Here is a 15,685-nt window from a genome sequence, read left to right as displayed (position 1 = left end):
GGGTCCACCTCGGATCTCAGGAAATGTGAAAACCTCTCCTCTGTGCCCCTCTGGAGGGTCCACCTCGGATCTCAGGAAATGTAAAGAAAACCTCTCCTCTGTGCCCCTCTGGAGGGTCCACCTCGGATCTCAGGAAATGTAAAGAAAACTCTCCTCTGTGCCTAGCTGGAGGGTCCACCTCGGATCTCAGGAAATGTAAAGAAAACTCTCCTCTGTGCCTCTCTGGAGGATCCACCTCGGATCTCAGGAAATGTAAAGAAAACCTCTCCTCTGTGCCTAGCTGGAGGGTCCACCTCGGATCTCAGGAAATGTAAAGAAAACTCTCCTCTGTGCCTCTCTGGAGGATCCACCTCAGATCTCAGGAAATGTAAAGAAAACTCTCCTCTGTGCCCCTCTGGAGGATCCACCTCAGATCTCAGGAAATGTAAAGAAAACTCTCCTCTGTGCCTCTCTGGAGGGTCCACCTCGGATCTCAGGAAATGTAAAGAAAACCTCTCCTCTGTGCCTAGCTGGAGGGTCCACCTCAGATCTCAGGAAATGTAAAGAAAACCTCCCAAACTGACTAAAAAGCAAATAGACACAAAGACACTCCTAACAGGCCAAGCTAATTCAAACAAGTCTTTTTAAAAATACAATTTATAGCCTCAGAAGTATAAGCTACTTGCACCTATGAAATAATATGAAAAAAAGTGAGCTCACAGAAGAAACAAAATGCTCACTTAAGAAATCTTCTTAAAAGGTTGGAAAATAAAGTCAGTAAACCTCCTAAGAATGAGAAAATGGAAATGAGTAATTGGGAGAAGTTTAGGAAAAAAAAACAAAGACCAGCCTAAGAAGCAGACGTCCCAGCAGCGTGCACTCCAGGGAGAAGAGGAAATGAGCACCAAAGAAGGAAGAACGGACCTGCCACTGAAAAGCCCAAGGACCGAGTGAAAAAGACCCATTCAGCCACTCACTGTCATGTTTCCCAGCATATGAAAAGTCCAGCCCAGAAGTTTTCAGGGGGGAGGGAGAAACCACTGGACACACATCCAGATGCAGAAACAGCATCCAACTCCCTCAAACAGCAACACTGGGGTCTCAAAGACAAGGAATGGAGCAATGCCTGGAGAATTCTGAATGAAAAGTTATTTCCAACCTAGAACCTTTTGCCCCACTGAAGACTGAGCAGGAGAAAAGAATGAAGACAATATTGATGCAAGGTTTCAAAAAGAACCTCATCTAGGTGCACTTTTGGAAAACTGTATTAGAGACAACTTCAAACGGGCAGAAAAGTAGAGAATATTACCGACCACACATTCCACTTACCACTTTAAAGATTTTTATTTATTTATTTATTTGAGAGAGAGCATGAATGGCAGGGGCGGGGAGTGGGGGAGGGATGGGGCAGAGGAGAGGGAGAAGCAGGCCCTCCACTGAGCAGGGAGCCTGACGAGGGGCTCAATCCCAGGACCCCAGGATCACGACCTGACCTAAAGGCAGACGCTTAACCGACTGAGTCACCCAGGCGCCCCTCCACTTGTCACTTTAACCATCAACTCATTCACCGTCTGCTCTGGAAGCTTCTTGACGCTGTACAAGCTTTTCCTAGGCAAGAGTGCACACCGAAATAGGGAGGGCATGGCAAGCAGAAACAAGGAGAATCCAGCTACAGAGAGGAAACAGGAATTCCAAGGATGACAGCATGGCCGTGGGGCTGTAGGACGCAGCTCAGAGAACAGGGCCGAAAGCACGAGAAGAGTCCCCAAGGAGCCGCGGACAGATGGGGCATTTATGGTGTCTGCCACCTGGCATATTACACTAACAGGTTTATAAAGCTGTGAGGACTGTTCAAGAGACTTCAAGCTGCAAAGAAATTTAAGCAAATAGAAAAAAAATTGAGAAATCTCTTAACTCCAGGAAAAACAAATAAACAAAAAAAAAAAAAAAAAGAGAAAGTCATCGCCCTGCCTTCCTTGGTTCAGCACTGTCAGATTCAAGAGAAATCTGTCTACTCATATTATTTACAAATGGTGAAGGTAAACAACAGAAGGGACAGAGTGCCTGCTTTGTGTTATGAGTCTCTGGCACTACTTGACATTTTCAACAATGAATTTTTATTAATTTGATAAAAATAAAATCAAGGTTTTAAAAATATTTGAATACAGCAAAACTAGCTGCTAAATCAGTGTTAGGCAGATGCACATGTATTACTACGACTCCCCATACCTATCTGTATGACTCAAGTGTGTCATAAAAAGAGAAAGACTGCAACCTTGGATAAACCAGTAAAAATGGAGGCTAACTCTAGGGGAAAAAACACATGGAAAATGTTGTGCCATATAATAGGACTTGCTGTCCATCATTAGGTGCATATAAATTACTATTTTAGTAACCAATTTAATTCCAACATAGTTATATAGATAAACCTAACTTATTTTAAATAGAAATGCCTAATATGTGGAACTAGATATATAAAAGCATGCAAGCATTCAATTTTCAAGTTTTTACTGATCACCCACGCTCTATGTCACACAGAACGCAGTACTAGGGACTGCCTAGTGATCTATTTACCACTGCGGCACTTTTAAGGCAGGGCCTCAAATTCCTCACCCTCCTCCCATCGAGCATAGTACACACTCCCTCCCTTGACCCTGGGCTGGCAACGCAGCACACGTTGGCCCGTGTGAGCCCCAAGGCTCCAGGCTCCGCCGGGAGGACCTCGCAGCTGTGCCTGTTTCTCTGGAGACACTCGCGCTGGGGGGCTGTCATGGTAGTCCAGCTCCCCAGATGCCCAGGAAGGAGGAGAAGGGTCCCTCAGTTTTCTCTCCAGGCACAGCTGAGCCACTGCACCAATGCTGGAATGCCCACCCAGGTTTCTCCTTGCAGGAGAAAAAGAAACCCCCCTTTTGGGTGAATTTTATTTGTAAATTACATGCGTAACTGACAAGAGCCTTGGTCTGTTAATAGGAAGATTGATTTAAGACAATTTTATAAACCATACTGATCAAGGGATCAGCAATCTTTCCAAAATATGATCAAACAACAGTGGGAAACAAGTGACCCCCCAGTCTCGTGTTAAAGTATCAAACAACGGGCCGACGAGAACTTACAGAGTACCCGCTTTGTCTTTAGCTCTACAGAAATGTGGAGGACGAAGAAAATATAAAATCAGAGTACGGACTGGGATTAACAATCTCACCCTTAAGAGCAACAGCATCTCTCGGTTTAGATCCTTCGGGCACTTACACCACATGACACATCAGTGTAATCTGCTCACTCACTCTCCTGATGACAAGGACTCAAAATCAATGAAGAAAACAGGAGTGCTAAATTTGGAATGGTGTGCATAAAAAGGAATCTGGAAAATGAATTACTATTCCCAATGAAAAACGTGGGAGGTTTCACTGATCAACAAAAAAACGACAGTCGGTTAAGCGTCTGCCTTCGGCTCAGGTCATGATCCCGGGGTCCTGGGATGGAGCCCTGCATCAGGCTCCCTGGTCAGCTGGGAGTCTGCTTCTCTTGCGCGCGCCCCCTCTGCCCCTCCCCACCACTCGTTCTCTCTCTCTCTCTCAAATAAATGTCTTAAAAAAAAAAAAAAAAAACTTGACAGCAATTTTCGCAATTAACAAAATAAAATTAAAAATATTTTACTGTAAATAGTATGATCAACGATAACAATGCTTTTTTGTAGAACAGCTATAATGTGCCAGGCACCTAGCTGACTTATTTATTTATTTAATTTATTTTATTTATAAAAGTTATTCCTCCTCATAAGCTCAGCACACCCCTGTTTAGGTGATAAAAACCAAGGCTCGGGAAGATGTGTGGTGTGCCTGTGTGTCTGTGGCTGAGAGGGCCAGGATTTGATGACACACTTGCAGACGGCTTATGCCTCAGTCTGTCATCTCTGGCCCAAAGTAACCTTCTGACAAACCCTAAACAGTGAAATCAATATTATCTTTACAAAAAAGGAGCTAAAATAAAAGACATAATGGGTACTTAAAAATCTGAATCCCTGTGGCTCTTCTACAAAGAATTCCAAATACTACCTTAATAAATTTAAGAAATAGTACTAAATCAAACAGCAACCATTTCTGTAGAATTATTAGTTTTACCAGCATAATTCTCAGATTCATTTATCAAAGAATCTTAAAATGCTATGACAGACTTTTTTCAACATTTTAATGTATTTCTGAATGGAGAGGAACTTAAGTCCTAAAGAAAATACCACTTACCTATTTCACAGTGTAGCCTGTTAGACTTTACCTCTGTTTCTCAGGTGGGTAAAAATCATGCAAAGTCTAACCTTCTATTCTAGTTGTATTAGCTGTGTGCCACAAAAGTAAGAATCAATTTCTATTAAATATTTATTTCATTTCTATCCATTTCATTCCAATAAAGTTCTTTCAAACAAACATACAAAAAGCTTTTTTCCTTAAAATCACTATAAATACCCTAAGTCTCATACTGCTCTAGTCAAATCACTTTCACTTCTTTCAAAAAGAAATGATAAATCCTTCATTTCTTATAATCCCATTAGGTAGGTGTTTACAGTTCACTTGCTAAATTTAATGGACATCTGTAACTTGCTAGAAGGTGAAAGACTACAGAAAAAATATGAACATTGTCCCTGCCTTTTAAAAAAGGAAGCTCTTTTTTCCCATGTATGTGTACAGAGTAGTGGAAAGCACACAGCTTTAAGAACAGCAAACCACTAGGAACTATGCGAAAGTATTCCTGGGTTTTAGCAACATTTCACACTTACTAAAAAACACAGGGACCGCACCGCCTACCTGCATCCGCTCTGGACCGCTGGCCAGGTGTCTTCCCGAATGGGGTCTTCATTCATCTGTATTTAAGTGAGCAGCACAGCTGCCTGACTAGGGTGAAAATTGAATACTCTCCGATTTGAAACTTTTCACAGAATCTCAATGTTCTTGTTAATCCATCATCCAAGTGCCTCTTTTACAAGTTCAGCAAAAACATGTGAAATCATAAGGACTCTGTAAAACAGTGAAGTGATAGTTCGTTACTAGAGCGTCATCATAAGAGCAAAACTACCCGAGTGAGCCACCAACTAACATAAAATTTTAAACACGACATCCGCTACAGAGTGCTTTGCCCAGAAGCAATTAGCCTTATTTCCGCAGACCTGGGCGCCAAGGGCAGCACCACTCCCCGGAGGCCGCGGGGAACACCACACCACGTCTGCCTCCTCCACGCACCCCGGGACCCATTCTGCCGCCAACATCAGTAAAGGGCGGACGCCGGGGTGTTCGTGAAGATGGACCCTGGCCATGGCCCATATCTCCTCGATGGGACACGAAGACCCAGCCCACGGGGGCGGTGGTCCCGGGGAGGAAGGGTACCAGCACGGCTGCAGTGGGGGCAGCACGGGAACCAAGTTCAGGTCAGAACCACGGCTGGGCGCCAGGTCAGCAGGCCAGCAGCGGAGGCAAGAGAAAGGAGCACAGCCAACAAGACTGAGGTGCCCTGTCCGCTCCCAGAGGAAAAGATCAGTAAGTCCCACACCCATGCAAAAGTAAGGTCATCTTAGGGAAGCAGTTTATCCTTTCAGCCAAGTTTGATTCCAGTTCCAGTCCACATAGTAATACATATGTAATACACAGTCTCATAAAACACGAAAATGTCTGGGGCAAATCCCATTGAACCCAGGACTGCTCTAGGCTGGGCGTATTCAGTCTTCATGCAACCACCGCCTGTGTTCACAGGTGTAAGAACTAAAGGCAGTGTTGATTAATTTTCGAGACAAAAATGTAACAAAATAGAATGATTAAAAAGCATAATTAGTTGGGGAGAGAAGAATCCATTTAACCAATAAAAATCCTTAACTATATAAACCTTTTTATTATTCAAGGAAGATAGACTTAAAAATGACCAGATCTTAAGAACTCATGCATTCAGTAAGTATCCAGGGTGCCCCCTTTGGGGCTCGGGAAGGAGGGGGACAGTGCAAGCCTCAGCCAGGAGCAGCACCCCTTCTGGATGCGGCCTTCCCCTGCGAGGTTCCCGTACTCTGTGGCCTCGCCGTCCAAGGCCTGAGGAGCCCACACCGAGGCTGCCTGACACGTGGCTGCCACCCATCTCCCGAGTCCACCCACAGCCACTGGAGCCTCGCTCCCCGACCCTGTTCAGCACCAGCCACGCCACCTCCCTCAGGAACTCATCCACACGACCCCCCTGCCCTGGGAGGCCCTGCCTTCCGGAAGGCAGAATGCCGCTGGGCCCCCCCCACACACACAGCTCCCCACCCTGCCGTCCACACAGCCACAGCGTGGCCTGACGTCTTGGTCTCCGGCCGCCTGAGGACCCTGTGCCCGCTCTCCTCCTCTGCACCGCCATTCTCACCACGTTCTTGGCACCAATGCCCCTGCAACTTGCCCCTCAGGTCTCTGACACCCTCCTTTCAAGCCACCTGCTCCCCACCCCCGCCACTGAACTCCAGGGTCACAGCCTGCACCTTCTCATCACCAAGGACTACCACACGTCCAGAATCCTCGTTCCAAGCACCTCAACTCAGACCGCCTCCGATCGTCCCCCTTCCCTTACCCGGCCACTCCCACCCCACACTTCCCTGCTGCAACCATCACCTCTCTCTGTGGCCTCACCCCTGTGGCACTGTCCGTGGTCTTCCTCGGGGACTAACTGCCCTCCTAACTGCTCTGACTCTTCGGACATCAACCACGACAGTACTCCCGTTTTCCTCCATTTTCTTACCCTTCTTGTCCTGTCACCTTGGTGGCAAAACCCTGACCCAACTCCTTGCCTACAGCGCCCACAGCTTATGCCATTAGGCATGGCCAGCCAGTTTTTCACCTCCCGCCTCAAGTGAGCATGCAACAGCGGTCCGCGCCCCATCTGCCAGGGGGACAGCCCCGCACAAGAGAGGACAGCTCACCCTCGCACCACCTGACCCTGACGGCGCCCTCCACGCTCCCCTGCCTTCCCACCAGAGCATTCTCGGCAGCGCTCGACAAACGATGCACCATCTCCCAACTGGACAACATCCCCTGACTCCTGGTGCTCAACACAAAGCCGCCTCCAAGACTGAGGAATAGTCTAATCTGCACAAGTACCAACGTACCCTAGCCTAGTGAACTAAACTGGTTCTGTAACAGGAGAAACCCAGCTTCCGGAGGTGCTGAAGCGTGCGGCCTTCTCCCGGTGATGCTTCCTACTGCACACCCGTCACCGCGGGTGGCCGGGATGAACCTGTCCGGCCTGTTCTACTTTTCAACAGTGCAAAGCACAGCTTGAAGGAAGAGCTGCAGTGAGAGAGGCTGAATAATCTAAGAATGCAAAATGTGAGCTCAAAGTCCTTCCCCATTTATGAGATGCAGTTAATATTCCAACTGCCTAATCTTACCGATGCCTGTGAGTCCAGAGACAAAGGGGGAGCCCGAGCAAGGGGCAAACACAACCCAGTGCTGACCAACGCACCCCTGGCTTTGCTCTGTTCCTACAGCTGCCATATGATGCTTCGAGAAACTTCCCCAGAACAAATCTCACTCTTTTGACTGGAGAGAGAAAAACTTAACTTGTTCAAAAAACACTTTTAAACATACTTTTACCTTAAGTTACTCTATTAAGGGGTTAATTTAGTCAACAAGACAAAGTGAAAATAAATTTTTCTTAAAAAACTGTAAATGCTGACGTAAAATCGCATTATTTCTAGGAGAGTGGGAATTACTAAAGTTTGTTCAAGTATTACAGAAAACGCTGTCATGGGCCATGGAAAGGCAGGCCTAGGTTTGCAGAGGCCCGAAGGCCGCGGCCGTCACAAGGGCAAGGGCACCACAGCGCCACGGCGCCACGCGGCTTTCGGCTGCGGGGCCACACAAGCCAGCGCCCCTCACGCGAGCCAGGCGCTCCTCGTGGCCCCCGGGGACGCCGTCACTCACACAGCATTGTCAGAAAGGCTTCCCCAAGCCTCTGCACTTCATTCCCAGTTTACAGTGAGCACAGGTGACCCGAGAGCCACACACAAGGGGCGCCACTCCCCCAAGGTCCACGTCCGGCTCCAGCCTGAGACTAACGGAGCCCTGAGTGCGGGGTCTGGAGGGGAAAGCGGTTCGAGACACTGCAGACCAGCGGAGAAATTCAAGGACACTGTGGCATTACCACTGGCCCCTCACACACACTTGTGACGCTGGGGTGGCACACCCAAATATGGTCACTCTCAGGAAACACATACAGAGATTTCTAGAAGCAGACGGCCATGAGGTCTGCAAGTGAATTTCAAATGGTTCAGGAAAGAAAATGAAATACACATACACACAATAAAATGAAAACTGCAAACTACTAATTCTTGAATCTAAATGAGGGGCATACTAATGCTCTTTGAACTCATATTTCAATTTGAAGCTTTTCACAATAAAAAGTTGGAGAAGAAAAGATCCTGGATTTTCCTCTGCTAAATCCACCTTTACTAAACACGGCCAGGCTTGCAATTTTGCTAAACAATCTTTAAAATGTGTCATTAGTTTAGTGTTCAAACTCGAAATTCTCCTTCCATAATAATCTTAAAGGGGACGAGACTCAAACGGTTTCACAGAAAAACAATGTCCCAAGGCGCACTCTGTGCGTCACACGCCGCTGCCCGCGCATCTGCTCAGACACCTCACGGCCACCAGGAGGTACACGCAGGGACCACGCTGCAGCACGGGCAGACCGCAAGGAGCACCGCCGAGATAACTTCCTATGTTAACAGTAAACACGTACATTGTTCCCATAAAGGAAGAGAGCGCCACAAAATTCAATGCCACTACACGCTATTTCCAGAAAGCGTAAGAAGTGAGCGCTTCCACATTTCAGATATAAACAAATTACATACCAAAGTATTTGCGGCCAGCTGTTATCATCAAACAGTGCTATTTATAAAAAGGAAATAAATCTCCAAAACTGTTTAAGCAAAGATGTTAAGTCCCAAAGAGGTCTCCACACCTGGACCACTACCAGAAAAGTACAAGGGAGTGCTAACGGCCAAAATACGTCCAGTGTGCGCTGAAGTCTGGGTTGCTAATAAGCTGTCTGAAAGCTGTTGTCACGGACGGTTCAACATGGGTGGGAGGAACCTGTATGACCACAAACACTTACGTGAAAAATGATATACAGCTAAAATCTGAACAGGACTAAATACTAAATAACATTCTTAATTACAATATTATAGTTATAAGGAAAAATATCCCTATTATAAGAAGTGTCATGCCGTCTGCAATTTACTGCAAACTTTCAAATGGCTCAACAAAAAAACGTTAGTGCAGTAAAATATTAGTGAATGGATCTCAATGGAGGGTATACAATATAACTCAGCTACAGTTTCAACTTTTCTGTGTGTAGAAAATTTCATTTAAAAAGTCTCAGGAAGGGGCGCCTGAGTGGCTCAGTGGGTTGAGCGTCCAACTCGGTTTCACCTCAGGTCATGATCTCAGGGTTGTGACTCAAGTCTCCGTCGGGCTCCGCTCTGGGTGTGGAGCCTGCTTGGGATTCTCTCTCTCTCTCCACTGCCCCTACCCCCTGTGCATGTGCACATGCACACTCTCTCTCTCTAAAATGAATAAATAAAATCTCATTAAAAAAAAACAAAGTCTGGGGGCGCCTGGGTGGCTCGGTCGTTAAGCATCTGCCTTCGGCTCAGGTCATGATCCCAGGGTCCTGGGATCGAGCCCCACATCGGGCTCTCTGCTCAGCGGGAAGCCTGCTTCTCCCTCTCACACTCCCCCTGCTTGTGCTCCTGCTCTTGCTATCTCTCTCTGTGAAATAAATAAATAAAGTCTTTAAAAAAAAAAAAAAGTCTAGGGAGGGCGCCTGGGTGGCTCAGTCGGTTAAAGGTCTGCCTTCGGCTCAGGTCATGGTCCCAGGGTCCTGGGATCGAGCCCCGCATCAGGCTCCCTGCTCGGCGGAGAGTCTGCTTCTCCCTCTCCCTCTGTTGCTCCCCGCTTGTGCGCGTATACACGCACGTGCGCTCTCTCTCTCTCTGTCAAATAAATAAATAAATAAAATCTTTAAAAAAAAAAGTCTGGGGAAAAAAATAGCAGAGGGAGGAGAAAAGGCCAAGTTTGGACCTGGTGATGACACAGGTTTTTGTAGATGCTCAAAGATCTGTAATTTATTTTCTAAGATGTGATTTTTTAAAATCGATTAAAAAAGACAGCAAAGGGGGCGCCTTGGTGGCTCAGCTGGTTAAGCATCTGCCTTCGGCTCAGGTCATGATCTCAGGGTTCTGGGATCAAGTCCCATGTCCGGCTCCTTTCTCAGCAGGGAGCCTGCTTCTCCCTCTGCCTGCCGCTTCCCCTGCTTGTGCGCACTCTCTCTGTCAAACAAATAAATAAAATCGTTTAAAAAATTAATTAAAAAATAAAAAATTTTTTTAAATTAAAAAGCAAAATATTTGTAATTCCTAAATCTAGATGGGGAACATACAAATGTTCAACTGCCTATTTCAACTCTTCTATATGCTTGGAATTTTTCACAATAAAAAGAGAGAAAAAGAATCAATGGTTTTACTTTGTAAATCTAGAAAGAAACCCACTGGAGTATAACTGAGAACCTTCCTAGGTTTACTGGAAATTTACTTCCTAGAATTTACTAGAAAGTCCAATGGAGGGGTACCTGGGTGGCTCAGTCAGCTGGGCAGCTGGCTCTTGATTTCAGCTCAGGTCATGAGATGGAGCCTCACATTGGGCTCCACTCAGCACAGTCTGCTTGAGGATTCTCTCTCCCTCTGCCCCTTCCCCCTGCTCGCCCAAGCTCTCTCTCCCTAAATAAATAGATTAATAAATAAATAAATCTTTAAAAAAAAAAGAAAAGAAAAGAAAGTCCAATGGATGGCACCTAAAGACAACATTACAGAGGCCCCTACTGCAGGCTGTCCCCTTTGGTTCAAACCTCAAAATTAAAATGAAGGGCTCAATATGAATAAAGTGTTGTTGATTACCCAGGGTTTGGCTATAATACCAAGTGGACATCTGAAGGCCTCCACAATCCCAAATTCTCATATACCAATATAAGCAAAAACCCTACACATCTCAGTACCATGTTCTAATATAGGAGATCTCAAGCACAGACAAAATGCACAGGTGCCATGAATCTGGACAAGGGAAACGTGTCTTCATTTTCCTAACCTTCACATCTCAAAGACAGCACCTCCCTCCACCATGAATGTATGCAACAAACCACAACACTATTAGAACCTTCCTCAGGAGGAAGCAGTCTTTCCATCCCACCGCATGTGTTGTAGATCTCAGTCACTTTTAAGCTCGTCAACACTTTTAAATGATGTCACGTGGCATGCCACAGACCAGACCCAACCAGAGCAGACCAGCTGCTGGGTCGGCAGTCCTCCAACTGTGAAAACAGAACTGGTGATGCTGTAAGACAAAGAGCTGGGCCAGCCCTGGTCCAAATTCCAGGGAAAGTCCCTCTAAATCCTTGGAGGAATCTCTGTGATTCATGGTGGCCCCTAGATGTTTTGTGCTAACAAGATGTCTCAGAATGGGGTTGGTCACACCAGAAAGACCAATCATGGGACTGGGGGACTAAGGCTCTAAATCCCATGATGGCAGCCCAACTGTTTGATTGTCAATTCAACCTGACGGCCAACGATCCATCAACCATGTTTACATAATGGAATCCCAATAAAACTCTGGACACAAGCTGAAGTGGGCTCCCTTGGCAACGCTCCAACTCCACATACAGCTACACAGCCACATGCAAGGCAGGCAATGCTCCTGACTCGAAGAAGAGCACTACAAGCTTCCCATTCAGACCCTCAGAGACCTCGCCCTATGTGTTTGTTCCTCTTACGGCTGGTCCTGATTTGGATCCTTTTCTGCAAGTAGACACACACCTTCGGTTCCAGACCACTGGAAGTTAAAAGAATTTTTTGTTTCCCAGTGCAGAAAAATGCTACGTTAACACTAGTCCATTAAGTGTAAAACAGCATTAAGTCTAAAAAACAATACCTTAATTTGAGAACTTTATTGCTAAAAACTAATCATCATCTGAGCTTTCAGCAAGTCAATCACTGATCAGATCTATAACAAATAATGCAAAAATTTGCAATACTGCAAGAATCACCGAAATATGATGCAGAGACACAAAGCAAGCAAAAACTGTTGGAAAAATGGCGCCACGTGCTTGACAGAGTTGTCACAAACCCTCCATTTGTAAAGAACAGTATCTGCAGAGCACAATGAGATGAAGCTCAGTAAGATGACGGGAGCCTGCACAGCGCTTTCCTGAATTCTGCAAGATGTTCTAGTAAATCATCAAATCTGAGAGGGCCGTGGGAACCCCCAAACTTGGGGCTGGGGTCTGCCATGAGGACAGCTGTGCGGAGGACAGCGCTGCAGCCTCTGACGTCTGACCTCACCCAGGAAGTCGGGGCTGTAAGCACACACAGGTCTACATGGCTCCCTGGTGTTCCTTCTCACTGATGACCTGCTGGCCAGTACGTGAAGAAAGAAAAATCAAAGACCACCTCAATTTACTTTTTGACGAGCATCAAAAGCCATAATTTAAGTATCTTAAAATATAAAGATTTAATGATGCATATATTAATATCAAGTTGCACTTAACATACTAAAGAAGCCAATGTACCGTTAGATTTATTTTCATAGTTTTACAACCATTTAAATATAACTGATTTCTATTGTGATCCCTTCCACTTTATTTACTGTATTCAGAAACACTACAAGAAACATTACAACAGGTTTCAGCAGACTGCCAAGAGGACCACAGCACAACCACCTGCCTAAACCACCTGCCTAAACCACCGGCAACAAGCAACTCTGGAATCTTCCAAGGCCACCTGCAGCACCACATAAAGAATGGACAACTCCTGGGAGGGAGAGACTCATCACTGAGAACACCCCCCTGAAAGCTAGAAAATCAAAATGAAATCTAAAAGAACACCCCAACAAGAACTATCAGGAACCAGGGTTTCTTAGAGAAATGGCTACTTTCAGGTCAGGTGCAGGACACACAGGAGGAGGGGTGTCAAAGAGACAGGGGGTTCTCTTAACCATTTTCCTAAGTTCTGTACGTGACTGAAAACTTCCATGACAAGATCTTGAACACATACTTAGAAGGCATCGAAGGACGTGATGGTAGCACTCACGGGGGCAGCGTCTAGGGAGGCAAAGCCCATGTCCCAAACAGCTCGGATCACTGAGAGCAAGGGGCGGCTGAAAGGCTGACAGCTCTGCGAGGAGCCGAGGACCAGAACCCCAGGACTATTGGGGACCTTCACAGCAAGGAGAGGGCTGTGAACCCAGGCTGCTGTACTCCTAACATGGAGCTGAGGGGAGCCCAGACTGCCCACTCACCCAGCTGCCTGACAGAAGCAAGGGTAAATCTTCCCTAGGAATACCATCCCAGACTCCAGATTATTTCAAACAATTTTTAAAATGTAATCTACTGCACGTGCACACATGTGCACACATACAAACTGGCCCGCAAGGAGACAGAAACTGGCAGAAACAACAAATAATGAAAAAAGCAGACCCACAGAGTTGCTAGGTATTTGGAGTTGTAAAATCATACCTGAAAGTATGCTGGGGGAAGAAAGATACGGAAATATAATTATTAAATGAAAAATAAAACAGCTGTCAGCATCATGCTCCAAAGGGTAAGACCTAACAGAAACTGGTAGAAAACTTTTGTTAAAATCAAGGACAGGCGGCAAACAGCCTTGAAGTTTCCCTGAGCAGACAGAAACAGTTTAGTCATGCAGGCAAAGCTTGATTTAACTTATTTTGCAGACTGACTGGACCTGGGTCATCCCTTGCTTGTGCCTCTGAACATCACAAGCAAAACTTGAACTGCGTCCCAAGGTTGGTATGAGGTAACCACTGAGCAGTTCCATATAACTTGAGAACGTTCTAGCATCATGACCAGTCCCTGGGAAGAATACAGTCACCGACTTCTCCCCATATGGGCTGCTTTATGACCAGGCACCCCCGAGCCTCACTCCATGCTCTGGTTCGAGTCCTCCCAGTCTGCAAACCGCTGTCTGAGTGTGTGCGTGATAAACTTCTGCTAACTGCTACTTCCGTGACCCGCTGGTCTTACTTTGGCTATTTTGAGCCGCTGACATTTCATGGTGTCAGGAGTGGAGTGCGAACAAGACTCCCCATGACTCTACAGCCAGAGGGCAAACAGGTGCTGGGGCCCTCAGAGCCCACTGAACTCCCCACTTTCTCCCCGACCCTGCAATTTTAAGGTAAGTCTCTCTGGGTTCTGAGCTCTCCAACCTTCTAGTGCACACTTGCTTTCTGTCCCTACTTTGCTTTCTGGTTTCTATTTCCCTTTGCTGAAACTTTTCGGTAAGTCACCCATCCTGTTCCAAGGGGGGAAACACGTGATTCCCAGTGATTTGGAACAGCTGTTAGAAACGAAGGCCCTTGTAGTTGTTTTAGGGAATCCAAAGGCGAATAGGTTCCACCTGGTCCTTGGACCGGGCTCTTGTGCCTTTCTCCAAAAACAGGTAAACTTTTGGATAACCTGGAACTGCAATGGCCACTGCGGGGAACCTTTCTTTAGCCAAGTCCACCTTAAAGGGCACGGGAAAAGAGGATCCCAAACCTCTCGGAGACAACAACGGAATGCTTTGTTTGACTGGTATGCAGAAGACTCTAAAACACAAAAATGACTTCAAAAACAGTTCTAAAAGGATCCTTACAGCATGCAAATAAAAAAAATCTTTAGTAAAATCTTTGGCCACCTGGGCAAGCAACCTTAACTTAGTTCATCTGCCAAAAACACAATTTGGATCCAACTATTCTTTTGAGTTCTCTGAGACATGACTAAAATTTTTTGAAACAAAAGCTGTAAGATCTCTGTGTCTATCTGTAGGTTTATGATGCCTACATATATGTTGTAGATGTGATATATTTTTACCTCTGAATAGTACTGCCAGAATTAATTTTAAAGGCTCTATTTAATTGGCTTAAAGAAAATTAGGCATTTATATAAATTAAGTATACTCTCAGAAACATAGTACTAACCCAAACATTCTTCAAGTTCATTTGAACTGGGATAATCTCTGATAAATAAAAGCTAGTTTAAGTTTCTTGGTTTAACAAAAACAGGAATGTCTTCAGAGTTACCAATATTGAACGTAATGCAAACAGGAAACTCCTACCCAGGTTTACTGATCAAGTAAATTCATAGTCTCTCTAGGTTACAGAATATATCAACAAGAAAACAGTTAAGATGATAGTTAATTATTTAATGTCTAGTCCAAGCCTAATTGTTAGAAACAGGCAATTTAAATAAACATAAATAAGAACAAAGTTTCTACTGTTAAACTAATGGATGTTCACTGAATATTTAAATCATTTCCACATGAGATAAACATTAAATGCTAAACCTGTTTATCTAATTCTGACTTTTTAATTTTTATAGAGACAAAAAATATTTGGCTCTGTTAATAAACATGTTTTATGCCAAACTGAAAAAAAAATTTTAAGATTTTACTTATTTGACAGAGCGAGAGAGAGAGCAAGCACGAACAACGGGAGGGGCAGAGGGAGAGGGAGAAGCGGACTCTCCACAGAGCAGGGAGCCTCATGTGGGGCTCAATCCCAGGACCCTGGGATCACGACTGAGCCACCCAAACACCCCGAAAAAGAATTTAATATGACGCAGAATACACTAGAAATTTTGGAACGTATGT

The 15,685-nt window shown here is 45.4% G+C and overlaps 1 protein-coding gene across 2 annotated transcripts in view; it reads right to left on the bottom strand.

Annotated features, from left to right (window-relative positions):
* SPIN1 (spindlin 1) overlaps nucleotides 1–15,685 on the bottom strand; it is a 75,301-nt gene that overhangs the window by 34,430 nt on the left and 25,186 nt on the right. For both annotated transcript variants that reach the window (XM_032427678.1, XM_032427677.1), the window contains exon 2: nucleotides 4,779–4,988. In XM_032427678.1, the coding sequence (XP_032283569.1) occupies nucleotides 4,779–4,830 (52 nt within the window). In that variant the 5' untranslated portion in view covers nucleotides 4,831–4,988. The remainder of the gene's footprint in view (nucleotides 1–4,778; nucleotides 4,989–15,685) is intronic.

The sequence above is a fragment of the Phoca vitulina genome, unplaced genomic scaffold (assembly GCF_004348235.1).
Source record: "Phoca vitulina isolate PV1807 unplaced genomic scaffold, GSC_HSeal_1.0 scaffold37, whole genome shotgun sequence".
Lineage (NCBI taxonomy): Eukaryota > Metazoa > Chordata > Mammalia > Carnivora > Phocidae > Phoca > Phoca vitulina.
Note: the sequence above shows the minus strand (reverse complement) of the source record. Positions and strands in the feature narration are given on the sequence as shown.